The sequence below is a fragment of the Suillus discolor genome, assembly GCF_016758755.1.
Source record: "Suillus discolor strain FC423 chromosome Unknown F5147scaffold_143, whole genome shotgun sequence".
In the NCBI taxonomy this organism is placed as follows: domain Eukaryota; kingdom Fungi; phylum Basidiomycota; class Agaricomycetes; order Boletales; family Suillaceae; genus Suillus; species Suillus discolor.
The window spans coordinates 45,353-71,805 of record NW_024541390.1 but is presented as its reverse complement, the minus strand read 5'-3'; the positions used below and the strand labels follow the sequence as shown (position 1 = coordinate 71,805).

The following is a 26,453-nucleotide window of genomic DNA, read 5'->3' as shown; positions in this document are numbered from 1 at the left end:
GTGGCTCATCTGCGGGGTGCGCATTCCGTCGTAATACATCCCTATGCTCCTCCATATATCCATCTCCACAGATAATCTCATTGGTGTGGATGACGATGCGGTGGTGGTGGTTGTCATAGTTGGAACTCATTTGGCGGAAACATGGGGGGAAAGGAACTCCGACTCGATGGATTTTGATTGCTGGGAGGACATGGTTTGAGTTCGAGTAGCGCTGGAGGGTGCGGTTGGATGAAGGTAGGGTTCTGGAGGATATAGTTTGTAGTTAGCGGTAGGGTTCCCATTCCACATCAATGAAATCATTCACCAGTATTAGACTGAGTGCGAGTCAGCCGCACATCTCTCCCGTTGGCTTCAACTCCACTCAGGCAATGACCCGATGGCCGATGTCTGGTAAGATGGAACTGTTTGAGTATGAGCGAGCGGCCATGGTGGCATGGATGTGCATGTGGAATGTGAGCGATGAGCTGGCTCGAAATTGAACGGACCACTTACTGATCACCCGGCGGTCAAATGCCTCTCTGGTAAGACGGAACTGTTTGAGTATGAGTGAGTGGCCATCTTCGTGTCCTTGGAGAACGACGCGACCTTCATCTATGAGATCATTGGGGTCTTCAATTAATATCTTTGTTTCTAGGGTGGATATGCTGCGGTAAGAATGACTTACTGTCGTCTAGTCGATTTTTGCTGCCAGAGGTCTTCATCGCTAACTTCGTGTCCTCGTCCTTGGAGAACGACACGACCTTGATCTACGAGATCATCAAGGTCTTCATTTAATATCTTTGTTTCTAGGGTGGGTATTGCTTACCGTGGTTTATTATAATAGTTGATGATTTTTGCTGCTGGAGGTCTTCGTCGCTAACTTCGTGTCCTCGTCCTTGGAGAACGACGCGACCTTCATCTACGAGATCATCAGGGTCTTCGTTTAATATCTTTGTTTCTAGGATGGATATGCTGCTTACCGTTGAGTCAATTTTTGCTGCTGGTCCAGGAGGTCTTCGTCGCTAACTTCGTGTCCTCGTCCTTGGAGAATGACGCGACCTTCAATCATGAGATCATCCCGGGGGTCTTGGTTTCATTAAAGGCAGAGGGTCCAAGGAAAAGTTATCATCTACTAATAGCGGATGGTGGTGAGAGCTGCTGTAGCGGTGTTGAGTATCAGAACAGTTGTAATGTGGTTGCTGTAGAATTAAAGTCTCTGAAAAATTTTGTAATCTCGTTGTTATGTAAGCATTGTCGATTGAACTCGATTGTAACGACATTTTCGCGTTCAAATTCAAATGCAATGCACTACACTAGACGGTGGATCACTAACTGTAACGATTTCTATGAGACTTTTTGAGAACGACCACGACGAATATTGCTATGAGTTGCTACTGCCCTTTTCCCCCTAGTCTTTCCCTTCCCTCGGCCCCTGCCTATTATCTGACCATCAGCTTCATCTACATCAGCTTCGTCTGCTTCAACATTAGTATGAGCAGCAGCTCGAGATGCTGATTCAGATGCTTCTTCTGCAGGTCGGTTGACGAGACCTGCATTGAGACCTGGGCCTGGACCTTCATGTAGCGCTACTGATGCTGGTGGAACCTCATCTGCTTCACTGTCTGATGACATGTCGAGTGCGAGCATAGCGCGATTGATTTCATCCGAAAAGTCTTCGCCACCAGCGGGATTGAGGGTGGACAACTTTGCGGTGCCAAAAATGTGGTTGTTGATACTGACCATAATATTCTTGATGCGCCTGGTGTCCCACTTTGTAATGAGCATCTTCTTATATTGAAAGAACAGGTCTTTGTAACTGATGGTCGATGATTTCCCCACTCCCGAACCGGGAAATTCGGAGTCGGGTGAGAGCAGAAATATTGCCTGCAGTTCAAACATCAGTAGATATATTTGATGCAATATACACGACGTACGATAACTGCCGCCCATGCGATAGATCCTGGAGTGACTTGTTGAAAGTTCCACTTCCGAGCATTAGTCTTTGATCCGCCACAAGGCTCTTGATGAAGCGAGGTGACGCCATGCAGTGATGCTCTCAGAATCTAGTAGATAGACCATTGTCATAGTAAGTAGCATACATGATACAAATATACGAGCAGTGAATGATAGCGCACCTTGGCGAAAAGTATCCAGTTGCCGAAAACAGTCTTGAGGGTGGTGTCTTCTTGCAGACCTGGGAACAAAAGAGGCGGAAAGATTTTATAAGCCTGCGTCTTGCCAGACACTCCAAGCATCTTTTGAATTTCGACAACGCTGGCTCTGTCGAAACTAGGATTGGCAAAGTACTTCGCAGGAAGGTCAAAAATATCTCCAGCAACTGCCACGTAATTTTTTGATCTCGTTTGAACGAGCATCGCTGATGCACTTATGTACCTACCATAGTTAAAGAATACATCAGATGATAGTTAGAACAAAACAAAATATGTGACGTACGAGGTCTTTGAAGTACACACTCTGTATGGCTCGATGGACGCGTTCTGGGAAATGCTTGTAAAGTTCGTCTAAGAAGGCCGTTTCCTGAGTTGCAGCAGTCTTGTAACGGTCATGGCTATCGAATGGTGTAGGCAAATCCGGCAGCTTCTTGGTGAGAAGTTCATTGTCCGGAAACATCTCCACTGTCATGCCGTATTTACGAGCATACAGTGAGATGGTCTGTTCGTGAGCAACGAGTTCATCAGGTGCTTCAACGCGCCGCTTCCGTTTGGGCTTCTCGGCAAGTAGAACTTTGTTCTTCTCCTTGAGAGCACGATTTTCTTCGCACAGACGCTGAACTTCGAGCTGCAATGCTTTGACTGCCTGGAGCACGATATCAAGTTGAATATAGTTAAGATAATAAGTTGTAGCTAGTACGTACATCCATGAAATCTCCCTTGGAGGCGTTGGGCCCTGGGATGGAGATTTGCTCGATGTTGCCCTCATCGAAGTCGTCATCGGAGTTGCTGTCCGATATGTGCACTGAGAGATGAGACATTGTCCTACAAGATGTTCAGTGGCAAGACAGCGAAGGAAGAAATGGTGTGATGCACCTTATATACAATTCGACACGTTGCCTACCCACATCTTCTTACGTCTTTGGGTAATGACTATGGTGGCTCGGCATTGTGATTGATAGCGGCAAACTGATGTGAGGCACGTAAACGAGCGCACAGACTAGAGGGTGCCCTCGCAAGATGAAACTTTAAAGAGTGAACCTTAATACACGTGCATCAAAAGGGCTCGTCACAAACCGGCTGATAGTCTGATTGCTGATTCAGACCCTTGAGGTAGTTAGGAATCCCCCAGGATGGACGCTTCACGACCTTCGACCCTCGAGGTAGTTCAGGATCCCCCAGGATGGACGCTTCGCGACCTTTGACCCTCAAGGTAGTTCAGGATCCCCCAGGGACGATCTGGTGGCGACTAAGATGGGGTTGGGAGGATGCATCTAGTGATGGTGATGGCCGGTGACATGGAATTGGGAGGACGTGTCTAGTGGCGACTGAGATGGGGTTGGGAGGATGCGTCTAGGAGATGGTCAGTGACAGAGATGGAGTTGGGAGGACGCGTATGGTGATGGAGATAGCTGGTGATTAAGATGGGGTTGGGCCATGATCGAGTTGTTGATTCCAGCGCTGATGAGTGCTAGGTGATCTTGGGGGTTCTTGGAAGAGAGCTTGATCATGAATGGCGAGAAAGTCTTGAAGGCGTTGATGCATTGAACAGAGTGAAGTCGGTGCCGAGGAAAATGAGGTATATCATGAGGCAGAGTATGCGGAATGTATGTCTAGAGGCGGTGATGACATTGCCTGGTATTCACGAGAGGCAAAAGCAGACAGTCAGTGAGACCAACGAGTGAAGATACTAGTAAGCAGGCATACCATCTGTAAGGGGAGGAAGACTATGTGTGGCATCAAACACGTACAAGGTGCCCTGCCTCAAGATGCAGCGCCTTCACACGAAGGAACATGTCGGTGTCAACAGTATCGACAACAATGTAATCATTGCTACCATCCGGCACTAGGAAAGCTCCGCGGATGATCGACCTTACTGAAAAAAATTCAGCCTGCGCCCTGGAGTCTTGCTCGCACACGAAAGATGGAGAGATGCTTGTCTTTTCGGATGCGAACACCAGTGGGAGCATCAAATGGGTGAATAAGGGCAAGGGAGAGGGCTGTATCTTCCAGTGTACATTCAAAAACAAAGAGCAGGCGACCAAAGATGATCTTGTCGGTTGTCTGGACGAACACACAGTCGAAGCGCAGAGTACCAAAGAACTTGGGATTACAACGAAGGAAATCGGTATGTTGGCGCCAATCTACCAATGACTCATAGTTAACCTTTAAGAAACGGCACCCGGTAATCTATCCCTTCACGTCAGTATAACAGAACGCAGCCAAACTGGACAATGATCATCGTACCTTGCCATTTGCTTTGAGCTGGACCTGCTTTCCGCCTGGTAGAGGGACTTGAATGGCTGGTAAAAAGTTAGTTAAGAAATCATTGAGCCTGATACGAAAGTTAGTAAATGCGCTGTCATGTCTGTGAGTGTTCTCGACAGATTCAAAAGTCTGTGGAGCTTGTCTGGATCCAAGCTTTACATGAGGCGAGTCGTTCGAGACGACCAAATCATCCACCACGGAATTGTCTTCGTCCAGCACATTGTCGACATCGCGTGACTGATACTCATCGAAGTCGGATATGTTCCGGCAAATGCTCTCGGCGACCACTTGCCAATGATTGATGCGAAGAATCTGTAAATATTGTAGCAGTAGTCTAAGATCAACAAGTCAATGATATTGAGAATAAAATCTGTTACCTGCGGCGCCACATTCCTGAAGTTGGTGCGCATTTGATACGAATCTTTCAGCGACCCGTGCATCTTCTCGTTTGGCTTCGTGTTGTAGTTACGTGTAGCTCCTTTAGCTTCGATGTTGTCAAAGATATGCACACTCATGTGCAATTTGGGGAAGTTCCAGTTCTTGTCGCTCGTGTCGGCTGTTTTAGTTATATATTGCTATTATAATAAGATTCATTGACGAACAATTTCGAGGGAAGTCGAGAAAACACACCTGGAGATAGGTTGAGAACGCTTGAACTGCGTGTCGGCCTGCACGGATAGTATCAGCTGTGTGAACCTCGAGTGCTGCATATAAATCGACTTCAAGAAAGAGTCGAATACAACGAAGTAAGAGGTAGCCGATTGGACACTCGTCCTCAGTCACAATGGTATGTGCAGCATAGATCACCATCTAAGAGAACAACCATCAGACTCGACTCATCAATAAGAACCTACGAAAACATACCTTCGAAATGTCTTCATACACGCTACTATCCGCAAAGGAAATGCTCATGACTTGCGATAGATGTTTGAGATTGCGCCACCGTGGAAACGCCTCGTAGCTAGTAACACGAAATCAAAAAAGTCCTAAATTGCAAGCTATAGACTTACTTGTGGTCCATCTGTGCTACACTTGCTCTCCCAAGACTAATGATTATTCTCTGCAGTTCGGCCCACAAATGATCGCGGTACAGGCCACCATTGAAATGGAGCCTATCCCACGAGAGTGCGTAATGTACACAAGTAAGCGCAACGATCCAAAAAGCGTTCTAACATGGTTGGGTTAGTAATACAACACCGCTGGTACTATAGATAACAGAATCTTACCTGGACATCACGAAGTCCATATTGTTTGAGCATATCATCTCTCTCTTCAGCGGTCTGCTTGCCCCGCGCAACCTGCAAGACGTTCTGTGACTGATCGGATGTTCGACGAGGATAGGCCTTCAAAGTATCCAAAAGGTCGTCATGGGGAACGAGACAAACTGGGCATGGCCACAGGGACTTGATCCCTCGAGTGAGCGACATAACACATCTAATACATTGACAAGTAGTCAATTATTCATATGTACAGATAAACGAACGCACTGACTGTTCCTCGTAATCGGCCGACAAGATTAATATCGAAGGAAAGAACCAGTGTTGGATGCTGTCAAGACATTCAAACCATTGACCTGTACTAGATTTTGATGCTAGCGGAGAGAGAATCTTCAAGAACGCCTCGTGCCAAACAGCGTTCTTGAAATTGACCCAGCTTGGCTTGCCAGCGTGATCCTTCTCCTCCTTCACCTAGAACTACGATCAGTGCTAACCGCTAACTAATAAAATACTCCATACAATAGGAAGCCACCCAACAACGTAGCCACCACCCATACCTTGACCATTGCGAATGTCGGTGGGAAGGTTCGCAAGGCGTGCAACAACAGGGTAACCTCTTGCGGTACCAAATGAGGACAACTTCGTCTTGTCCGCATACAGAATAAACGCCAGAGGTTTGGCGCCCTCTGGTAGCTGAGACTATGAGGCAAAAGAATAGATCAATTCATGAATACAAGAAATCACTACAGCAGTATTACATACTTGAACATTCCAAAAAGCTTCAGCCGTGTAAGGTTCATCTACAAAGTTTACAAATGTCTCGCCATCAAACTTTGAGAAGCGCTGCGCATCAAATACCATGTGCGGAAAGAGCTGAGGATCACGAAGGAGATCAGTAGCCCACTCCCAGAGATTGCGATAGTGTAGATCAAACTCTCGTATGGTACCGTCATACGGTACTGAAATCATGTCTTGAGTAAACTAAACTTGAGAGTCGTCAGAAGCTAAAGATCAGAGAAATAAAGAAATAACCCCCGTAAGGCGATGGGAAGCAGTCTCCCACCTGTCGTGAATGTCCTTGTGGGTCCGGAATGTGAACTTCTCCTGTCGGGAAGTGCACCGGTTGCAAAGTCGTATGAGCTGATCAGTCTGCTCGTTGTTCAAACAAGCCTCCAGGGCAAGTTCAGCAAGTTCAAACTCTAGTCGCGACTTGAATGGCGCCCAGGGGTGCTGGTTAGGCGGGATAGATGCCAGTGGGGTTGGACACCATTTGAAGTCCTCAAAAGCGTGGACCTCAGGTGGGATCCCACTGCTTGGATGATACTCACACCTAATGTCGTCAACCCGGAATCTGGGAGTGCTTGCACGTTCAGAGACATCGGCATCAGCAAAGTGATCTGTGAACAGTGAGTCATGAATTATAATACATAACGAATGTAATTAAGATTCTGACTTACCGTCAATATACCCCATGCCATCATCCATCTCGTTTCCCATAAATTCATTGGCACGCTCTGAATCGTTGACACTTGCGCGTGATGATTGATGTCTCGTTAAATTTGAAGGGCCTATGAGTCAGTTTAAATACAAAAACTTAGACTGATAGACAAATGAATTGAACTTGGACATACCTGCTTCTGCCTCTAAATCTTCCCTTCGAATGGATTCCGCAACAAGCTGATTCTGACGCTGTTTCTCAGCCTTCTTCTCACAGGCCTTGCAATGAGTGGACCACCCACGTGGTTTGAGGTCTTGTTTGCACAGATCGCAGAATTTTGTGCGTTCGGGGGCCATGTCCTGGATAGACGGGTAATATATAAGTATGGGCAAGGGAGGGAAACTGTTGAGAATGTGGTCGAAGGCGAGCTGTAGGATATCCATAACGTTGTAACCGCATTGTAATCGATTGAAACTCCGCTATAATGATTACATGAAGGTTGATAGCATCATTGTAATCCAATTGTAACGTGATACCAACGGTTCCTGATTACAATCGATTTCGGAAATTTGCGACACCTGATAAACCACGTCAGAAGCTAATGTTATACTATTAAAATAGGCAAATTACCTAGAATCACTTCGAGGAACCGTTGGATTTATGAGTCTGTCCGCTGGGAGTAGTGTACTGCGAGTACCCTGTGCCACTGTTGTAGTAAGTGGACCCATTCGGGTTGTTGTAGTAATAACTCCCGTCGCTGTCAATATAATCAGTACCACCAATCAAGAATTATTCATGATGAGAACTTACTTGTTAGAATAGTGGTATCCAGTACCGCTGCTACCGTAGTCGCGTGAGCAGTAGTGATTGCCCTACGAAAAGTGTTTGTTAATCACCACCCCTAACTCGCAAAACGGGCGCTTACTTGGTCGTTGGTACCATGACCAGTGTACGTGTAATCTTTTCCGTTGCTAGACATCTTGAACGTGTAAGAAGTAGTACTGATAATGGGAGATGCAAGGGTGGTGCACTGATGAAAGACGGGCTAGCTGCAGTCCTTTTATCTGGTAGTGCTATTTGTTGAACTTTGTCCTTTGTTTGTTTGTTTGCACAATTCATGTTTCCCCGCATTAAATTAGTGTGAATCATAATACATTTATCAAGAATTCGTGACCACGTCACTCGACAGATGAATCGATGATGTTTAACCCTAGAATATCGTGAGTTGAGATCAAATTTATGCACAGGTTGTGCATTATATGTGTCATGGAAGACTGGCCCAGAGGGCGGTCACCTTGGGTCAAGATTCAAGAAGGTAGTTTAAAGTTTGTGCGTCTCCGATGCGGCGTAAGTGATATGCCTTTTTGGGCGTTATGTATTCCGCTATCAACCTTGCACATGCTACTATGTCTGTTGAGCAGCAACCATGGATTTTACAAAACTCTTTTCAACACTTTCGTTGACCGGTGAGGATATTCCTCCTCGCTCTACGACGCGCCCCACACGAAAACCCAAATTTGTGAAGTTTCTCTCTGGAGATAATGGCGAAGGCATGCCAGAGACTTTTTTTGAGGGTAAGTGGTTCGACTCTTTTGAGGACGAGTCCTAGATGTCCTACTCTTTCAAGATCCTCGTACATTCAAGCCAAAACCGGGTCCCCATGGACAGATTCAGACTTGGGGTATATTTCCGGTATGTCGCCTACCAATCCTTCCGAATCAGTTAATTGACGTGTACAGTACAACGAAGATAATATCTGGGACTGTAAGCAAATATTCTGAGTCTAGTAGATTGTATATCCTGACTCTTCAAACTAGTCGATGGAATCCAAATGATGTATAGAACAGTAAGTTCATAGAGATGGTTTGATCGTCTCGTTTATTTGGCTTTAGATGGCCCACCAATTCTCCTACGACAACCGCGGTGGAACACCCTGGCCTGAAAATCAATTCATGGATGTTCTAAAGGATCGTAAGGTGGGTGCGCTTTGAGGTAATTCCGTTCTTTTCCTGACTTGTTATTGTCTTCGCAGCGCGACCAGCTCAGCAAACTTGATCTCGCAGACCTTGACAAGAAAGATATTGTGATCAAGATACACTTGAAGTATGTTACTTGTATAAATGATGCCGCACCCTCTCTGACATGTTCTTCAAAGGTTCTTGCAAGATGCCAATGGCGACCCTCGCATATGGCGCCGGGTGCGCCTCTCAGCTGGTATGAAGATAGGCGTATTCCAGGATAAGGTCCTTTCGCCCATTCTGAACTGGTACTCATTTGATGTCCCGATTCTATTTACACACTGAGGCCATTGTTTTGTGTGTAGGGTACGAAACCTCCACTGCTACACGTTCACGGATCTCAGAGACGGCGCTGTATTTGGTCCTGAGGTAAACTGAGCCACTTTTACGTCATAGTCCATCTCTAATTACATACATAGGACGCCAACGCAACAGACATAATGCATATCAACCAGGCACGTAAACCTAGGGAATATGTTTGGAGCGTCTGACATCTCGACCCTAGGTTGGATATGTTTACCTTCCGGATGACAAGTAAGAGCATAATCTCCCCGTGTCACATTGATTCTGAAGACACTTAGGTATATGCTCGCCCACTTGTTTTCAAAAGTGGGCGATACGTTTGCGTACTTGTATGACTATGGGGACAAGTGGCACCACGAAATCGAGGTACGGTCGAATACCTTGCCTGATATTGGACTGATTTTACGTCGATCAGATCGAGAAAGTTTTTCCCGTCGAGGAGTCGTATGGACGTGTTCAGATACTCGATGGCAAGGGCATGTGCCCAGGTGGTGAGCTACTTTTCTAATGTACACAATATTCCACTTGTCAAACTATCATCCAGAAAATATGAGAGGGTCGTACCAATACCAAAACTTTCTCAAGGCCTACGACACTGATTCGTACACCGAGCAGTACTAGGGTTTCCCTTTGATTCAATTTCAGTGCTGAACATCTCTCCAGGGTTAAGAAAAGACGAGAAATTCTTGATTGCCCAAATTACAAAGGCTTCAGCAAACCTCCTTCTCTGTTCGACGTTGACGCCTTTGACGTCGACCAGGCTAACGAGCGACTCTCCGCAGCACTGAGTTCGCCCAACTCAGTCAGGGCGGGCATGAAGGCATTCACCATGCCTATCAACCCCAGCGCACATGATTCCAGGACGGGCAAACTCAAGAAAGGTCAGAGCATTCAGCGCGAATGGGACCACGAGAGCCATGGATATTGGCAGGAGACAACGTCCAGCACGAAGGATAAAAGAAGTCAGTCGGCTTGTGCTGCTTGTGGAAAGCCTGGTGGCCAGGATCTTAAGACGTGCAGTGGTTGCAGGGCCATTTTGTGAGCATTTCTGAACAAACTGGGGTGATATGATGCTAAACAGGATGTCGTCTAGATATTGTTCTGCTGAGCACCAGAAGGTATGATTGAGACATTTTGCAGGTCTTGTTGCTGACGAATGTGCTATCAAGGTACACTGGAAAGATGTACACAAAAAGCAGTGCTCTCGCAAGTATCTCAAAAAATGATACCGTTCCATATCATCTCCAATGCTGGTATATCATTCCTACATGAAACAAAGTATAATATATGTTTACCGTATCTTTGCAATGTAAGCACGAATAACTGTGGCCCAGCTCCCAGTCGGTGGCCACTGCGTCCATCACGTTCCATCCTGCAGCTGCATAAGCACCTAGTACTGCATCTCCTTGATGTCCTTGAAGCTATCAGAGCTGCCACTCGTGGCTATACCACGATAAATGATTTACTGGATTTCAAAAGTAACTGATTTCACAATCAGACATGTCACCCACTCAAGTACTCGGGGTGATATGACTACTACTTGGTGCAAGTGTGGGCGAGCGGTTCACTGACTTCCAGTACCGACAAGAAATGGGTTCGTCTACACAAACCTTATCTCAAATGTACTTTGAAACACCATAGCTTAAGCAAATACCACAACGGATCCTCGGCCAGATTTCTCCTCCCTGCAGAACACCCGGTAAGCATTTCCCTACATAGTACTGCTAGTTTGTATATGTACACGTTCCTGGAGGATAATCGAATTCATACTAATTTCATCGTCGAAGTTGGCCACCAGTTCAGCATGATATTGTCGAACGCTAAGGATGAGGCGTGGTCCCAGAACAAACATCTGCACGTGAAAGAAAATCTGAGAAACACTACGGGGTGTCGGGACTCCCATAGGCTTTAAATACAGAAATATGAGCAGTAGTTAGGAGCATATATCAGCGATAGGTCGGCTCACCACAGGCTCTGGAAAGCTAAGAAGCTGGAGGCAAGAGACACAAGTAAAGCTAGCACGCACGGAACTTAGCAGAAAAAGATAGCCGCATTCACATTACAAGCTCACCTGACAAAATAAAGCACGTGAGATTGTATCAGCACTCTGAAACAGTCGCCGACGGTTGATCCTGTCGATGTGCCCAGTCGTCGCAGGTAATGAAAGTGTTTTACAACAGTCCAGATGGAAAGACACAGTGCAAGGCCCTCCCAAGCAGTGTAGAGCATCCAAACTATTGAGTACAGAAGCTGGGCATCCCGATCATATTCAAAGGCACACATATGCGTGCCGGAGAGTATCAGCTCCTCTGGCGCTCGTCCAATGAGGTGTGTTCTTCAAAGTCAATAAGTCGAGCTTACCCGCTGCAGTATCCTTGAGCATTATTGCCACATTTACTCCGCATGTGATGGTTACAGTCAGGAAGACAATAACAAGGAAGATAAGCATCGCTCTAGATCCCTGATACATGGAATATAAGCGAGCGATGATGATGACTTGCATCATGTTTCAGTCGAATCAACATCACTGAGGTATTTCATCTGGTAACTCACCGCCCAACATGACAGGTACGACCACATTTGTCCCGCTTATTGCATATTTCGTAATATCACCTGAAACACTCAATTAGTGGTCAGCCTCGTAGTAGGATCAAACACTCCGACTCACACCTGTTGAATTATTATGTTGAGCCAAATTCAATGATCAGAATCTCACTCACCCCTACAAATGAATATATTCATTGTATGGTGAGATGGTTGCGGAATACTTACTGCATCTGTGAGCGAGACCATTGGCATATATGCTGCCAGTGTGTGCCGCCGGTCAGAAGAATCGAACATTGCATAGGAGACATACGCAGAACGCTAATACTGATGATGGGAGATGGGCTATTAGCACAACGCCACTATGTTGGCCTCTAAAACATACACAGTATACGGTAGTCCAATATAACGTATCTGGAACATTTTGGAGTCAGCACAATTGCCAATCAGCCAATCACGCCATAGTATAATATGAGGTACGCACAACCATGTACAGCACAGTCATGAGAGACCAGCGTTGTCTCTGTCGCGAATTCATTGTGATCTGCTGTCGTTCCCCTTGGTATGGGACTCTGCCACTCACCCAGATTAGTTCAATCTATGATACAATTCTCAGCGAGTTGGCTACTCCGGCAATAGCACCGACCTACCTCTCGTTCGAGTGTTAATACTGACAATATCATAAGAATATCAGCGGTTTTCGAACACTGTCCTGCTTACCCCAGTCGTATACCACCATGAGGCCTGCAGCAACTGCGAAGCCGCAAGTCAATGTTAAATTAAGACGTCACCAACTAACACGACGAACCGATCCAATAGCTGTTAAAAATAGTCAAATTGATCATCGGCCACCAACTCGGATCATTTGAGACGAGGGTCATATTCGAGGGATGGGTGTGAGTGAGCGGGGGATGTTGGGGGTTATTTCTAATGTTCGGAACTTCCTGCTAGATATACCACCGTTCAGTGTTTGTACCGCCAAAATCTACATGATAATACCGGCAATGCCACGTATACATTGTTAACGTTGATGCATTTTCCAATATCCGGAACGTTGTCTGACCGGTACTGGCGCATCACTACCAACCCTCATGAAGTACATTCCAGTGGCGTACAGGGTTTCATCAAGGAATATTGAATACCCACTAGGTACCAATGTAAGTTACTGTACCTTTTAAACACGAATGCGAATACCCTCTATGGATATATCGATAGACTCGTGACCCTGAGCCCGACGTACGTCTTTTGAAAGTGGGGGATTTTGATGCAGTTAGACTGGTACGCAAGTGATGCATTGATGCACGGAGTTTGAAAATATGCAGGTGCCGTTTGTGCCGGGTGTCATCGGACATTGCAGAGACTAGACTATTGTAATGTCCTACATAAAGCTACATCTGCAAAGGACAGAAATTGGATATATAAAGTATGTCCCTACACAGTACTGCTAGTTGATACATGTACACCCTGGAAGACAATCGAATTCATGCTAGTTTCTTCGTCGAAGTCGGCTACGAGCTCAGCGTGATATTCTCGAACGCCAAGGATGAGGCGTGGTCCCAGAATAAACATCTGCACGCCAAATAAAATCTGATATGCACTATAGAGTATCTGAGCTCCCGTATACTTCGAATTCTACAGAAATGATGAGCAGTCAGCAGAAGCAGATGTCAGCAACAGGTCGGCGCACCACAAGCTCTGGAAAGATAACAAGTTGGAGGGAAGAGACAAAAACAAAGCTAGTACGTGCGGAACTTGAGCAGGAAAAGATAACCGCATTCATATTACAAGCTCACCTCGTAAAATAAAGCACGTGAGATCTTATCAGCACTCTGAAATAATCCCCGATGGTCGATCCTGTTGATGGGCCGAATCGTCGCAGGTCACGGAAGTGTTTTATAGCGATCCAGACTGAAAGACACAATGCGAGGTACTCCCAAAAAATGTAGCACACCCAAACTATCGTGTTCCAAAGCTGGACAATCCCCTCAGACCCAAGATAGCACATATATATGCCAGAGAGTATCAGCTCCTCTGGTGTTCGTTCAATGAGCTGTGTTCTTCAAGACAACAAATAAAGCTCACCCAGCACTAGATCCTTTAATCCTATTGCTGCGATTACTCCGCAGGTGATGACAACGGTTAGGAAGATAATAACAAGGAAGATAAGCATCGTTCTAGATCTTTGATACATAGCATGTAAGCGAGCAATCATGATGACTTGCATCATGTTTCAGTTGAGTCAATATCACAGAGGTATTGAAACTGGGTGACCTACCGCCCAACATGGTGCCTACGGCCAGATTTGTCCCATGTATTGCGTAGATCATAATATCGCCTGAAACACTATTAGCGATCATCCTCGTACTAGGATCAGATACTCGGACTCACACCTATTGAATCATTACTACGTTGAGCCAAGTTCAATGGTCAGAATCTTACTCACCCCTACAAATTAATGTTTTCATTGGATAGGAATCATGATGAGAGGGTAGCCGAATACTCACTGCATCCGTCAGCGATACCGATGGCATGCTTGCTGTGTGCCACTGGTGAGAATAATTGAACACAGCACATATGAGACATACCTAGAACGATGATACTGATGACGAGAGATATTCTATTAGCATAGCACTAATTTGTTGGCTACCATAACATACATAGAATATAGTATTACGATATAGCGTATCTGGAACATTAATATTTTGGGATCAGCACAACTGTCAATCACGCCATAGTATAACATGAGGTACGCACAACCATGTACAGCACAGTCATGAGAGACCAGCGTTGCCTCTGTCGCGAATTCATTATAATCTCCTATCGTTTCCCCTGATACGGGACTCTGCCACTCACCCAGATCAGTTCAATCTATGACACAATTCTTAGCGAGTTGGCTGCCACGGCAATAGCACCGACCTACCTCTTGTCCGAATGTTAGTACTGGAAATGTCATGAGAATATCAGCAGTTTTCGTACACTGTGCTGCTCACCCCAATCATATAGCACCACAAGGCCTGCGGCAACTACGAAACCGCAAGTCAACGTTAGATCGAAACATCGCCAACTGATATGACGAACCTATACAATAGCTGTAAAAAATACCCGAATTGATTATTGGCCACCCACTGGGACTGTTTGAAAGTACTATGGTCATATTCGAGGGTTCTGTGTGAGTGAGTGGGGGTTATAATGATCTCAGGCTAGCCTTGTTCCGGTGCTAGATATACCACCGTTCAATGCTTCAACGTCTGAATATTGATGCCCGCCTCTGAGTCAAGGCCCTTTCGGATTGGCTGAAGTAAATAGCATTGCGATGCGAAGTAGAGCAGAGTAATAGAAGTCAGACATCCGAATGCAAGTACTAACAACAATCGCCGAAAGTCCGAGTCCGGTATCCATGTCCCGGGGACCGGCACTGCGTGAAAGAAGAGCAAACTTGAACCACATTCGTGCCTCTCCACACGATACATAACGCTACCAGTCAACGTTTCAACGTTCAAGATCGACATCTGGCAGAACCGTTGACCATGGTTCAATTTATTTTCCGCGGCTTATCTGTAAGTCCGAGTCCGAGTTTCTTGTGAGGACCGATAGTCCAGACCAGCCAGAGTCTAAGGAAAGTTTTAGCCAACAAGAAAAAATCACTACAAATTCTGGCTAATTAGCCGGCACAAAACAAAACGCTTATGTAAGGCCATTTAGCATGTTAGCAGAACTTACTAGGACCACTCTGGAAAAAACTGACCTTTGTACCTGGTGCCTTGGTCCTTACGCAACGCCGTCATCGAACGGTGTACTCGGGGATCTGATTCCCGGATCCTCTCTACAAGTACCTATAGGGCTTACCTTCCCTTATTTGTGTCCAATTAATCATTTCACTCTTATGTACGGGTATACAGAATTGTACATCGCATCCGGCCATAATCGATTAATCGAACTCTAACCAAGCCCTCCTCCATAAAGAACAACCTCCCACCATCGATCATGGTTGCTCTCATTCTCCTGGTGATTATCCTGCGTAGCTTTTGTTGAAGGAGTACCACTCCGCTGGCTACGGAATTCCCTTGACCGCCGGCTATGGAATACTTCCTTTGTACCGATTTGAATTGGTTTCCTGTTTGAACTTGGTTTGCGCACACAAAAAAACTCTGCTGGCTATGGAGTTCCCTTTGTACCGCTATAAGCACCGACTTAGATATAAAAGCATGTCCTTACTTTTCGTGTCTTTGGTGAATTAACTCCCCCTCACTCATCACTCGTGACCCATCATTTCCCCGTCGAACTCATAGCTAGCCTTACAGTGTACACCTTGACCATCTCACTCTTCTGATTAATTGTGGTACAGAGTTGAACATTGTCCGCCATAATCGAACTCATAAGGTGGCCCATTTCCGAAGACCCTTGCCACGGCCCACAACCTAGCTTGTGCACCAACCAGGGAGTCCCCCCTAAGCATAAGTACAAGAGGCCAGCGGCACCAGTTGTACTACGACAATTCTGACCTCGAGGCTATCGATCTTTGGCTTTGGCTAACTTCTCGAATCATTAAATAATGCCAGCCCACCGCTTCGGCGTGAAATCTGTACGATTTATTTCGTGATTCCATTAAACTCTTCCAGGCCTGCATTAATTAATGATCAAGGACGGGTCACGGGTCAAGCTATGAGCTGATATTCAAACGTGGACCGCCGTCAGATCATCAGCAGAATCCACATCTCGTTCAATCACATGTATTAGTACCTGAGATCTGGTGTATGTAACTGCTACAGCACGCAATTCAAAAAAGCTCGATATTCAATAATATATCTCACCCACTACCACGCACATTCAATCATAATCACAACACACCCACCATCGTGGTGCATACCCCATCAACTGTGTCATGATATCCATCTGTTCTTGCGTCGGACGCTCTTTAAACGAGTCGTCTTGTTCAGAACACACAGCTAACACCGGAACAGTGTCAATTTGAACGGCCCTAATTTCCTCATCGCCGGATCTAAAGTATTTAGCCATGAACGCTTCCAACCACAGAGGAGGCACCTCGCCCTCCTTGGGATTGAAACAAAATTTAAAATCGAACGACCAGACGTCCGATCGAGCTGAGATGAACTCGCGTGCCCGCAACATGGCGTCACGCTCGTAGTATCTGTGATCGCGTTCGGGCAACATTTCTGGACATTCTTTCTCCGCGAAACGGATTAGCCAGTCGTTGGGGATTGCATATCCATAGTACTGGATATAAGGACGACCTATGATCGGATTGATGTGGGACTGTTTCGGTGGACGGACGAGTTTGAATGGTTCGGGTTGTTGTCTGATGACGGAAGTCTCAGTTTCTGGAGCTGTAGTGGTCTCTAGGTCATTAGAGTGACAGTCGTGACGATGACTCGGAGAGGAGACATTCGTCGTCGCGGCTTTGAATAACTTGGAAAGAGAAGAAGGCATCTTCGTTATAGGGAGGCAATGACAAGTCTCTCCAGCCTTATATAAGGTGCAGAACAAAAGAAGTTGAAGTGGCGCGTTGCACTTGTGGTTGTCCAAATTGTGGCGAGTTATGGACAAAAGGTCACAGCTAACAATGTGGTAATCCAGCTAGTAGGGATGCAATATGTTAGAGCAGTGCAACGACCATTAGTGGACTCTCACCGAAACCCACAGTTGTTTTGCAGTGGTTGTCTAAGATCATAGACAATGCATGAACCGGTGTACCTACGCTAAACCATGCCTTTGCGCACACGCGTTATCTTGACGGCAAAAACTCCCCCTCGCTTTATGATGGTTTTCGCAGCACGTCCTCAACTGTGGCAAATTTAACTGTAGCACTTGAATGAACGTGATGAGATAGACTCTACATGCTTAAACACTCACTCGAAGAATTCTCGATTTCAGTCGAGGTGTGATGGTGGATATGTTCATTCTATACAACGCACGTAAAATAATAGACACGCCTGAAATCAACAATCTCCCGAGGAGAAGGTTTGTTGACATGTCGACATTGTATTTCTGTTTAAAAAGTGAGATTGTTTGTACGAGTCAAGAAACGTTGTGTATTTGTGATGCAGACAGTATTAGCACATGGCGATAAAGAAACATGGTAAAACAAACAAGAGGTTTGGCCGTGTTAATAAATTACCATGGCAGATAGGAGAACAGGGATGAACGGGATAAGAGAAACAGCCAAAAGATGAAGATGGACGATGAAATATATAGGTACCATCCAGCGGATGACTGGCTTGATTCACAAAAGTGACAAGGAGTTGATGATGCTTCTCCAGCAGGGCTAGTAAACAACAGATAAGAAATCATTATGGACGTAAATTCAACAGAAGGTCATGATCCAACCGTAAATGAGGAGATGGGGACTGTAAAAATAGATAGTAATGACAATTTGCCAATGTTGAATCATGATACCCAATACTGATGAATCCATGCCTTGCGGATAATATCAAAAACCGACAACAAGTGGATAGATTGCAGCGTCGTCGTCCAGCCGGGTCGAGTGGTAGATACAAGGGAGTCTGTTCTTCATGTTGATACAACAGGGATTCCGCATGATTGATGAAAAAGAATGCGACATGGAAAGTGTGTGAGACGTGAAGGAGCCAGCAGATGGGGATAGGAAAGATAAATCAAGTGCTTGCGAGGTCGATACTAGCGCCGAGGACGCCGCCTCTGTCATGATGGATGTCAGTGAAACTGCTGACGGTGCCATGAGTGCCCTGGTAGTGGTGCCGCTGCTGCTCTTCTTCAAAAAGCTTTCTGCCGACATCCGCACGCAAATTAGCACTCGGACCAGATTTGAGAGATACTGCTGCACGCGGCGCAGCTGTAAAGGCAGGGGAGGGGGAAACATTGATAAAGTCATTGAGATTGAATGGGACATTCCCCGGAGTGGGTGGGGCGTGAAGGCTGCTTGATGGCGAACCCGAATAACCGTTCGAAGTATCACTGCGCCTAGAAGGTGAAGGCGGAGATGGTAACAGTGATGAGGATTCAGCACTCAAAGTTGGAGTAGGTGGAATAATTGTTTGCTCTAAAGATGGCGCAGGCGCGAGAGATCCAGGGGAAGCGACATCCAATGGCTGGCTCAAAGGTTGCGTACTATCTTGGCTAGAAGGTAAAGTCTCTGAGGTAAGGCTGCATTCTGATCTCAGCGAGCTTCTAGTATCTTGGCCTGGAAAAAGGATCTTTCCCTTAGTAAGGAGAGATGCCGAACCGCTTCCAAGGGCTCTGTAGGCTGCAAAATCTTGGGTATCCCTGTCCCGGGTGGTTGTAGGGCGTGCGGGAGACGGCGATGTATGTAGATAAAGCATGAGGTTAGCAGCCTCCTCGTCATTTGTGTGAGGTGTGGAGTAGATGTTGTCACCCGAGTTACGGGGTGGGGTAGCTGCCCGAGGCATGCTAAATGATGACTCGGTTGATGGCAGCAGCGAAGTTGCTGCTGTCGTTGTGCGAGCAGAACTTTGTGCATATTGCGACAAAGATTGGAATGAGCTCGCGTCAGACGCGGTAGAGAGCGTGGACCGCGGAGATGACACGCTAGCCACGGAAGGACGCGACTGGAGAAGCGATGTCAAAGTGGCTACAGCCTGCCTCTCTACATCCGCCGAGTCCGCCACGGACGCCTTCTGCTTGCCCTTGTCGCCCCGTTTGGGTTTGGACCGAGTGTTATCCTCCTTGCGGCTACGGGACTGTGCACGGGTGCTCTCTGCTATGCTGCGTACGGCAGACGCACGGTCCGATCCTCGGGACCGAGATCCGGCAGTCGAGCGGGCGGCTGCCTGGACAGGAGGATCTGTTGAGTTGCGAACTGTTCGGGCTTGTTTCGATGGAGGAGGCCCGAGGAGGGTGGTAAACAGGCTCTGAGTCGCGTTGGGACTGGAACCTGTCACAGTCGTGGGATAGTGGGAACGAGGAACGGATAGGGCAGAAGTCGCAGATACGGCGGGAGGAGCCATAGCTCCACGCCTTGCGACTGTGCCCTGTGTGGCGGGATTGTTGTAATAGTTATTGCCGGTGGTGGCCTTGCGCTTAGTGCCGATCAGGCGCGGTGGAGCAGCAGCCAGGGCACGGGTTTTCGCCTCGAGGTCGATCAGCTTGACATGAGAAATATTATGGGTGGCCTTGTATGAGGCATACGAGAGACGGGCGCGAAGATTGCGCGTCACCTAGGAGAAGAAGAGAGGAGTATGTTAGTATTCTCTTATTATATCACGACCGCGCCCCACACACAGCAATCTCAGCGGGGGATCCGGTATACGAGCAGCACAGAGTAAACGATACTCTGAATGCCCTTCCATATCGTTGGCGCGAATGGCCGCCTGCCAACGCGTCCCGCGAAGTGCTCAGTCTGGAATGAAATAACTCACCATCGAAAGCTCCGTACTCGCCATGACTTTCTGGATAGCTTTCAGCCTATCCTCCTTCTCTATTGGATCCACATCCATCGATGTAGAAGGACTGTAGGGCTGTAGGTAGGTCGTTGGCGGGGACGCTGAGGTCACCGAAGACGACGGAGTCACCATAAGGAGCGCGTCGCTGGGATTTTCTAGTGATTATATACAGAATAAAGCACAATATATCACAGTGATAGCGTCTGTCCGTCAGATGTAGGACCTAGGGACCAAGAGAGGAAACTGGTCGCTGTGTGAGACGTCGGGGAGCGCGTTAAGGAATGGGGCACGCGCGACGACGCGCTAGTCTTATTCATCCGAATTCCCACGGGTCGATTTACCCGCACCCGCCGGTTTGTGCCTGTTTTTACCCGCAAATAGCTAATAATGGTTCAGAATTCACAGAGAAATATTCATCGCGTTCAATGAAAAAGTCATCGTTTTTATCTACACTTTCCTTTACGTTTGTCGGGAGCGCGTAGTGAGTGCAGAACAGAAACCATATGGTTGGTTTAAGTGGGTTATGTTCGATCGGTGGGGATCGGCCGGTTGCACGGCATGAGATTGAGATAACAGGATACAAAAAGGTCGACGGCAAGATAACCGGAGTTCACGTGAGTCTAAAAGACATCTCGCGAGAATAGCTGTAACCCAGCTGACAGTTATGAGTCTCGATCAGATGAGCATATGATCTGTGAAGACCTATTTTAGTTTATATCTTCCATGCAAAAGGCACTCGACCATTCCTACCTTGGACGACACTCCTTCACTCCTTGCTTGGACTCTTAACTTCTAAGTCATACGCAACGGCACCATTTATCTCTTCCCAATACCATCTTGGAAGAAATCCCACGCGGCGTTCCCCTCCTTCGACGTCCCTGACGTCCACATCGTCTAGCAAAATAACAGAGACCCCTATCTTTGGCGTGAATTTGATACGCCACACATTACCCTTTGAGCCTCCTCTGACGGTGTTCGTGAGGAAAGTTATAAATTGGTCTCCCCATGCTAGACAGACATTGGGATCCCACGCGCCAGGCTTTCCCCGAACTAGACGAGGTATCTGTACAGTCTGGAAGACTTGCGTAGTCGTCAAGTATCCTGATGGCTTCCTAAACCCAACAAAGATCTCCTATAATGCGGTGCATTTAGAAGGTCCTGTTTCAGTGTCATTGTGCATACCGGAACTCCTAGCAGAAATGACTGGAAATAGAACTTCAAAAGCTTTCTGTCGCATAGTCTCAGGAACTGTAAGCGTCTAAACGCAGATGATACTTACTTTTCAAACCTGGCTTCGTCTTGTGCGCCACGTATCGATAGTGAAGTTTTGAGTTCCACGAAGTTGTCAGTATTTCCGGTATATCTTCCTGTAACCAAATAACGTCTCCTATCTATTCACGCAAATTGACACATACCTCGAACGCAGTCTACTTCTCCACCAATGACGATCCGCGTATCACCCAATTTGGTCTTAACAACACTGCACCACTGAACATTGGTATCAACATCGCCGCCCCAGCCAACAGCGCCCGAGGTACCAGAGGAGGAACCAGAAGCATGTTGATTACGTTCGTTCGGAGTTGATGACGTGCAATACGATTCAAATGAATATCCATAGTAAGACTGGAGCAGCTGCCGAGGTTCCAGGTCGCTCCTTCCTCGACATGAGTAAGACACGCATGTAAGACGGGAAAAGGCTTCACTTTTCCTTTAGTCTTGCATCTGAAAGATGCTCCTCAAAGTACATAGTACCGTCGACACACATCACATTGAGCTCCCAAGCATCTCGCTCTTCGTAAGGTGCTGTCAATATCCTCTCTCACCAAAAGCATTCCTCAGGTAAACAAACATCATACAGTGAATGAGATGACATCTCACTTGGTGATAACCCCTCTCCAGCTTATCACTCCAATCTCGGGATTTTGCCCATTGAGGTTTGTCTTGAACCGTGACCACGCGCTCAACAAACCATCAATGCGTCCACGTTCTTCTGGACGCCGTGTCCAACGTTTGTAACCGTGATTGAGATCCGCACCATGCGGTGGATTGACGAAATAGCGCAATGCAGAGTCGTCAAATTGTAGAACGCGGGAGGGTGAATACGAAAACGTGATAAGTTGACTAGGGCGCTGAAACGCGGGTGAATGTGAAACTGGATGTGAAAGGCTTGGGAAGGCAAGAGCACAATCGCCTTCTATTTTGGCTTTAGCCACCTTCCCGGTTGGTAAGAGATCATCCTCTGCAGACCGCTTAAGACCCATTATATTTGTTATTAGTACTTACTGGTTGCAGGTAGTGGTCAAGGATGCGACAGGTAGTTTGTTTATTTCAGAAGCTTTTGCCAAACAACAGCTTAACAAGGCAGCTCGTGCACACTGGCAAGCATAAGCATTCTCATTTGGCAGCAACAGGTGTAAGGTGCATTTTGCCTAATCATCACGCAAGTTAGGCTCATCAAATGGCTCATCTCCGTTTCGTGCCGTGAAAGTAATATCGAGGCAACGTGGTGAACAGCCGTCTTGAATTAATTCGAGAACACTACCGTGACTGTCGTGGCTGATTCTGATGGGCCTCGTGGAATTTTTACAGTTTGCATGCACATGGACATGCTGTGAGCTTGAATTATATTCATTGTCTCCAATAACAGCAGATGGTGGTTCATTGAATGAAGTCGACTGTGAGGAATGCCTACCCATTACCTAAACGTCTGAATCAGCCAAGGGTTGTTCTACTAGCCTGGGATATCCTGATTCACGCCCATGACACATTTTACCTACAATTAATAGTAGGCATAAACCCTGGTGGGAACCGTGAGAGTCTAGGCCCCGACATTTTAGCTATATCGTAACCATCGTTCGTTGGAGCTCAATGATTGGAGGAAGACTCGACCGAATCTTGTCATTCAATTGACAAACAGGTTTGCAGAGCTCTAGCTTCACTCAGGCTGGCAGCCCTGAGGCTAGCTTGTGCAGGTAAGTGTGATTCACGAATCGCGCTCAGTACCAGCTTAATGCCTCCTTGAGTTACTCCTTTGGCATTGAGACGTGTCATTTAACGTTTATCCGAGCCTCGCCGAGTCCAACTTGAGCTGTTCAATCTTGTTGTCGCATCATTACTAGTCCAGCAGCAATGGGGCCCCGGCATTTCCTATTACCAAAACTTATCATCCGTGATCCGAATTATGTGTTGCATCTTCGGCGATCTGGCAGGACGGGTGCACACGTAACTCTAGCGTCGACGAAACATGCCGCATCAGTCACCAAGCACCGCTCTGTCCTTACTACTCCAAACACGAAGTGACTGCGTGTCCGGGTCGAGGTGCCGTGGGTTATTAGCATAAACCTATGCTGTCATAAGTACTAACTCTACTTCTTCTACCCCTTCAGATTTTCTCCCTCTGTACACTATTAAGCACTAACGACTCTCATCATGATTTTCTGTTAGTACTCGCTGCCTGCTCATTTTCCCAGTCACTAACGACCTGACTGATAGTTACGAAGAAGCCTAAATCATCTGCTCTTCCTCCCGGATGGCCATCGCCATTCCACAACAAGTGCAGCCAACGAGACTGCCACTACGCCAATAACCCGCAAACCGTCAAAGGTGTTTACCAATGTCGCGGTGTCCCCGGAGGTTTCTACTGCGAGGGCACATACAAGATCGCATCCACCCGAGCGCGTGAGACAGAGCACTATTTGCAAGAGATGACCATGGCTCGTAGATCAGCTGAAGAGGAACAGAGGAAACGCAAGATGTCAGAGATGAGGCGGAGTGAGAGGGGACCCGAGCTCGGCGTGCGACGGGGAGGAACGAACATGTCTGACAGAAGAATACCAGACGAACGAGGTCGCCGACCTGATTATGGGCAAGCTCCTCGCGTTACGAGAGGCACGGAAAATCGCCGACCGCAAACAGGTGTACCATGCTCAAGTCACCGCCCTTCGCAATCCGAAATAGAGTCTGAGTACAGGACTGACCAAATTCTGATGCATCTCTATCCCGAACGAGAGATCCGACCAAGATGGTGAGCAATACGCTAGTCCATTAGAATCGATGCTTATCAACTCGTAGGATATAACAAACGCACAACACAAGTCTCGCATTTTATGTATTTCTAGGCCCTTTAGAGCCAAATTGATGATAATAATGATTCCTGGCACGATATTACTTACATGTCCTATGAGGACTACGCATATTGTATTTTACACTTACTCCGTGTCATGTATACTTGACGAACCACAGATAAACTAAATGCCTATTCAAGATGCACGCTGGACTAGTGCTGTTACCTTTTGCGATCTAGGTGTGATCGGGATTGGGAAAGTTCTTGAGTGGGACTCCTATGTACGTGATGGCACTGGCATATGCCGATCGAGGCCTAGGGATGCATATGCACGTCAATATTCCGGCATCCGAACTCGTATTGTAAAAAGCTTCTTCACGTGGAAATTTTCATCGAGAACGGATACGCATTGCACATGGCAATCCAAACTGATTGGCGAGCTCGAGTACACTCGTTCCAACATAGCCCCTGACTCTGGTTTAACGTTCTTGATGGAATATTTCAGCTGAAATACCGTCTTCGAATCCACAATATTGCTGCTGTTCATCAGAACTTGAAAGTGTTCGAACGACCTCCCTTAATTAATATAACCTTCAGGCATGAATACAAAGAGATCAGGGCTATGGTAACATGTCCATACGTACATCCTTTTATCGCGTATCATACCGTCATCCTGTCAAAGGTACAGCGCAATGCCTCGGAATTCGAGGAAACTTATGTTATCAAAAGACAATAGAAGTCTAATTTTGCCGAATCATCCAACGGCATGGCATTTACGGATTACACCGAAGACGTTCTTATCAGTAACAATATTAATCGATGAGGGGATGTTCCACAGATCTCACCCACGGCTGTCTTGGCTGATCTCTGTTTGACCTTCGTTTGAGCTGTATTTTTTCCCTTCAATTAACATGGCCATCACCATGAGAGTTGATACCGCTGCGAGATGATGTTATGTTGCTACAGAGATATCAGCGAGATGAACTACGCTGCTTGGCAGATACGACGCGAATAGTTTCATCACCATCTGTAGAGTTACCATGTAAAACATGTGAAAAAAACACACGCCTGTGTAAGGCTAGTGATGAGTTCGACGGGGCTCATAAATGACGAGCAGTCGATTGACTAAAGATACGGAGATCAAGGCCATTTTTATATCCAAGTGAGTGGCTCATCCAAGCAGGACAAAGGGAATTCTATGGTCAGTCGAGTGGCACTCACACCAGCTGCGTATGTTTGTACCTGTTTCAGACATTTGATGTGCTGCGCCCATCTCAGACGCCAACAATAACAGAAAAATCAGTATCCAGCTCAGGTCCTGATAGCTACAGCACGCTTTTGTTCATCTGCCACTGATTGCCCGATCAGCGCTCAGCGGTGGAAGCAAATAAATACTTCCGCGGAACCATTTTATGACTGTACTGTAAAGCAAGACTTGCATCTGACATCACGGACCTAAATCTTTGATCATATAAATTGAGCGGAAGAAAATGTTTAAATTCGCCTTCGCAGTTGACTTTCCGTTGTGTGTTATGGACCACCTGGGGACTGGAGGCCCCGATAGGAAAACATGGCTTGGAGATCTGATGTTTCATGCACCACTTTTTATGCCTGAAGATCTATCAAGTCGAGGCCAATGTATTCATGGACAATCGAGGAACTTCTCCGGGTTACGTTGATGTCCAACATCCATCTTTTGGAAAAATATCTCAACATGATGGAGGTTACCTGTGATTCAATAATATAAATGTTATTCCAATATCCATCGGCGAGATCTATACGAACCGTATTTTTCGTCCCATTCTACGTGTCTCGACCAATGAGCGCTTGAGCCCCTGGTTTATGTCAATGATAGGAAGTCTAGGTCAGAAGGTAGACGAAGACCTGTTGTATTTATGTCCTCTCTTGACCTACCCTGGACAAAGGAGAACACGAGGGGCAAGCACGATGGGCTGACTGAACCAACATGAATACAAATATGGCTGAAGTCGTCAAAGAATGAAATACATGCACTGTATCATGAGCCACGTCCGCAAAGAACGCATCTCAGTCATGA

General features: G+C 46.6%; 10 protein-coding genes across 10 annotated transcripts; 2 read left to right on the top strand and 8 right to left on the bottom strand.

The window, feature by feature from the left end:
- Positions 1 to 1,587: 1,587 nt before the first annotated feature.
- On the bottom strand, positions 1,588 to 2,799 carry F5147DRAFT_551080 (uncharacterized protein; the record flags this gene model as incomplete). The annotated part of the gene is made up of 4 exons (XM_041430403.1): positions 1,588 to 1,863; positions 1,914 to 2,042; positions 2,115 to 2,356; positions 2,418 to 2,799. Coding segments are annotated over 4 exons (1,029 nt in total), but the record flags the coding sequence as incomplete, so codon positions are not given.
- Positions 2,800 to 3,889: 1,090 nt separating this feature from the next.
- F5147DRAFT_748601 (uncharacterized protein) lies at positions 3,890 to 7,516 on the bottom strand (the record flags this gene model as incomplete). Its single annotated transcript, XM_041440087.1, has 13 exons — positions 3,890 to 4,042; positions 4,068 to 4,340; positions 4,398 to 4,730; positions 4,796 to 4,993; positions 5,049 to 5,228; positions 5,283 to 5,379; positions 5,429 to 5,586; positions 5,645 to 5,852; positions 5,910 to 6,106; positions 6,155 to 6,334; positions 6,398 to 6,616; positions 6,668 to 6,986; positions 7,263 to 7,516. 13 exons carry the CDS (start codon positions 7,514 to 7,516, stop codon positions 3,890 to 3,892), a joined length of 2,769 nt encoding a protein of 922 aa, XP_041284967.1.
- Positions 7,517 to 7,709: 193 nt separating this feature from the next.
- On the bottom strand, positions 7,710 to 8,052 carry F5147DRAFT_588464 (uncharacterized protein; the record flags this gene model as incomplete). The annotated part of the gene is made up of 3 exons (XM_041432091.1): positions 7,710 to 7,830; positions 7,884 to 7,945; positions 7,999 to 8,052. 3 exons carry the CDS (start codon positions 8,050 to 8,052, stop codon positions 7,710 to 7,712), a joined length of 237 nt encoding a protein of 78 aa, XP_041284966.1.
- A 420-nt stretch (positions 8,053 to 8,472) lies between these two features.
- F5147DRAFT_728840 (MM3350-like domain-containing protein) lies at positions 8,473 to 10,770 on the top strand. The gene is made up of 16 exons (XM_041439344.1): positions 8,473 to 8,647; positions 8,701 to 8,765; positions 8,813 to 8,837; positions 8,891 to 8,919; positions 8,966 to 9,049; positions 9,106 to 9,176; positions 9,229 to 9,339; positions 9,397 to 9,460; positions 9,511 to 9,546; positions 9,597 to 9,625; positions 9,673 to 9,760; positions 9,810 to 9,885; positions 9,939 to 10,008; positions 10,058 to 10,432; positions 10,488 to 10,512; positions 10,564 to 10,770. The coding sequence occupies exons 1-16, from the start codon at positions 8,500 to 8,502 to the stop codon at positions 10,618 to 10,620; spliced, it is 1,353 nt and encodes a 450-aa protein (XP_041284965.1). The 5' UTR covers positions 8,473 to 8,499; the 3' UTR covers positions 10,621 to 10,770.
- Positions 10,771 to 11,072: 302 nt separating this feature from the next.
- On the bottom strand, positions 11,073 to 12,817 carry F5147DRAFT_76766 (uncharacterized protein). The gene is made up of 11 exons (XM_041440901.1): positions 12,747 to 12,817; positions 12,589 to 12,691; positions 12,423 to 12,536; positions 12,324 to 12,352; positions 12,252 to 12,265; positions 12,163 to 12,198; positions 11,948 to 12,007; positions 11,756 to 11,890; positions 11,466 to 11,703; positions 11,361 to 11,409; positions 11,073 to 11,300 (listed from the first exon to the last, which is right to left on the bottom strand). The coding sequence occupies exons 2-11, from the start codon at positions 12,619 to 12,621 to the stop codon at positions 11,106 to 11,108; spliced, it is 903 nt and encodes a 300-aa protein (XP_041284964.1). The 5' UTR covers positions 12,622 to 12,691; positions 12,747 to 12,817; the 3' UTR covers positions 11,073 to 11,105.
- A 525-nt stretch (positions 12,818 to 13,342) lies between these two features.
- Positions 13,343 to 15,259, bottom strand: F5147DRAFT_76746 (uncharacterized protein). Its single transcript, XM_041440895.1, has 12 exons — positions 15,017 to 15,259; positions 14,929 to 14,961; positions 14,859 to 14,878; positions 14,792 to 14,806; positions 14,693 to 14,731; positions 14,596 to 14,624; positions 14,524 to 14,537; positions 14,382 to 14,474; positions 14,214 to 14,273; positions 14,021 to 14,155; positions 13,732 to 13,969; positions 13,343 to 13,674 (listed from the first exon to the last, which is right to left on the bottom strand). Exons 1-12 carry the CDS (start codon positions 15,090 to 15,092, stop codon positions 13,590 to 13,592), a joined length of 837 nt encoding a protein of 278 aa, XP_041284963.1. The 5' UTR covers positions 15,093 to 15,259; the 3' UTR covers positions 13,343 to 13,589.
- Positions 15,260 to 16,765: 1,506 nt separating this feature from the next.
- Positions 16,766 to 17,386, bottom strand: F5147DRAFT_781585 (uncharacterized protein; the record flags this gene model as incomplete). Its single annotated transcript, XM_041442672.1, has 1 exon — positions 16,766 to 17,386. One exon carries the CDS (start codon positions 17,384 to 17,386, stop codon positions 16,766 to 16,768), a length of 621 nt encoding a protein of 206 aa, XP_041284962.1.
- Positions 17,387 to 18,408: 1,022 nt separating this feature from the next.
- F5147DRAFT_76714 (uncharacterized protein) lies at positions 18,409 to 20,600 on the bottom strand. The gene is made up of 2 exons (XM_041440839.1): positions 20,311 to 20,600; positions 18,409 to 20,109 (listed from the first exon to the last, which is right to left on the bottom strand). The coding sequence occupies exons 1-2, from the start codon at positions 20,464 to 20,466 to the stop codon at positions 18,571 to 18,573; spliced, it is 1,695 nt and encodes a 564-aa protein (XP_041284961.1). The 5' UTR covers positions 20,467 to 20,600; the 3' UTR covers positions 18,409 to 18,570.
- Positions 20,601 to 20,698: 98 nt separating this feature from the next.
- On the bottom strand, positions 20,699 to 22,656 carry F5147DRAFT_728826 (RAI1 like PD-XK nuclease-domain-containing protein). The gene is made up of 7 exons (XM_041439343.1): positions 22,213 to 22,656; positions 22,038 to 22,148; positions 21,750 to 21,988; positions 21,614 to 21,701; positions 21,517 to 21,562; positions 21,085 to 21,466; positions 20,699 to 21,026 (listed from the first exon to the last, which is right to left on the bottom strand). The coding sequence occupies exons 1-6, from the start codon at positions 22,593 to 22,595 to the stop codon at positions 21,101 to 21,103; spliced, it is 1,233 nt and encodes a 410-aa protein (XP_041284960.1). The 5' UTR covers positions 22,596 to 22,656; the 3' UTR covers positions 20,699 to 21,026; positions 21,085 to 21,100.
- A 1,061-nt stretch (positions 22,657 to 23,717) lies between these two features.
- On the top strand, positions 23,718 to 24,628 carry F5147DRAFT_76644 (uncharacterized protein). Its single transcript, XM_041440773.1, has 3 exons — positions 23,718 to 23,773; positions 23,827 to 24,358; positions 24,406 to 24,628. Exons 1-3 carry the CDS (start codon positions 23,764 to 23,766, stop codon positions 24,410 to 24,412), a joined length of 549 nt encoding a protein of 182 aa, XP_041284959.1. The 5' UTR covers positions 23,718 to 23,763; the 3' UTR covers positions 24,413 to 24,628.
- The last annotated feature ends 1,825 nt before the right edge of the window (positions 24,629 to 26,453 follow it).

Excerpts from the sequence above, each read along its gene's own strand:
- F5147DRAFT_728840 (XM_041439344.1), top strand. The coding sequence starts at position 8,500 with ATGGATTTTACAAAACTCTTTTCAACACTTTCGTTGACCGGTGAGGAT. Across the intron at positions 8,648-8,700 it reads GCCAGAGACTTTTTTTGAGG|ATCCTCGTACATTCAAGCCA; the intron begins GTAAGTGGTTCG and ends TACTCTTTCAAG. Across the intron at positions 9,050-9,105 it reads ATGTTCTAAAGGATCGTAAG|CGCGACCAGCTCAGCAAACT; the intron begins GTGGGTGCGCTT and ends TTGTCTTCGCAG.
- F5147DRAFT_76766 (XM_041440901.1), bottom strand. The coding sequence starts at position 12,621 with ATGATATTGTCAGTATTAACACTCGAACGAGAG. Across the intron at positions 12,353-12,422 it reads TGACTGTGCTGTACATGGTT|ATACGTTATATTGGACTACC; the intron begins GTGCGTACCTCA and ends AAAATGTTCCAG. Across the intron at positions 12,008-12,162 it reads CTCGCTCACAGATGCAGTAA|GTGATATTACGAAATATGCA; the intron begins GTATTCCGCAAC and ends TGAGTGTTTCAG.
- F5147DRAFT_76746 (XM_041440895.1), bottom strand. The coding sequence starts at position 15,092 with ATGACCATAGTACTTTCAAACAGTCCCAGTGGGTGGCCAATAATCAAT. Across the intron at positions 14,156-14,213 it reads CGTAGGCACCATGTTGGGCG|TCATCATGATTGCTCGCTTA; the intron begins GTAGGTCACCCA and ends ACATGATGCAAG. Across the intron at positions 13,970-14,020 it reads ATTAAAGGATCTAGTGCTGG|AGGAGCTGATACTCTCTGGC; the intron begins GTGAGCTTTATT and ends AACGAACACCAG.
- F5147DRAFT_76714 (XM_041440839.1), bottom strand. The coding sequence starts at position 20,466 with ATGGTGACTCCGTCGTCTTCGGTGACCTCAGCGTCCCCGCCAACGACC. Across the intron at positions 20,110-20,310 it reads CGAGTACGGAGCTTTCGATG|GTGACGCGCAATCTTCGCGC; the intron begins GTGAGTTATTTC and ends TTCTTCTCCTAG.
- F5147DRAFT_728826 (XM_041439343.1), bottom strand. The coding sequence starts at position 22,595 with ATGGGTCTTAAGCGGTCTGCAGAGGATGATCTCTTACCAACCGGGAAG. Across the intron at positions 21,989-22,037 it reads GATGCAAGACTAAAGGAAAA|GAGCGACCTGGAACCTCGGC; the intron begins GTGAAGCCTTTT and ends ATGTCGAGGAAG. Across the intron at positions 21,467-21,516 it reads CATTTCTGCTAGGAGTTCCG|GAGATCTTTGTTGGGTTTAG; the intron begins GTATGCACAATG and ends ACCGCATTATAG.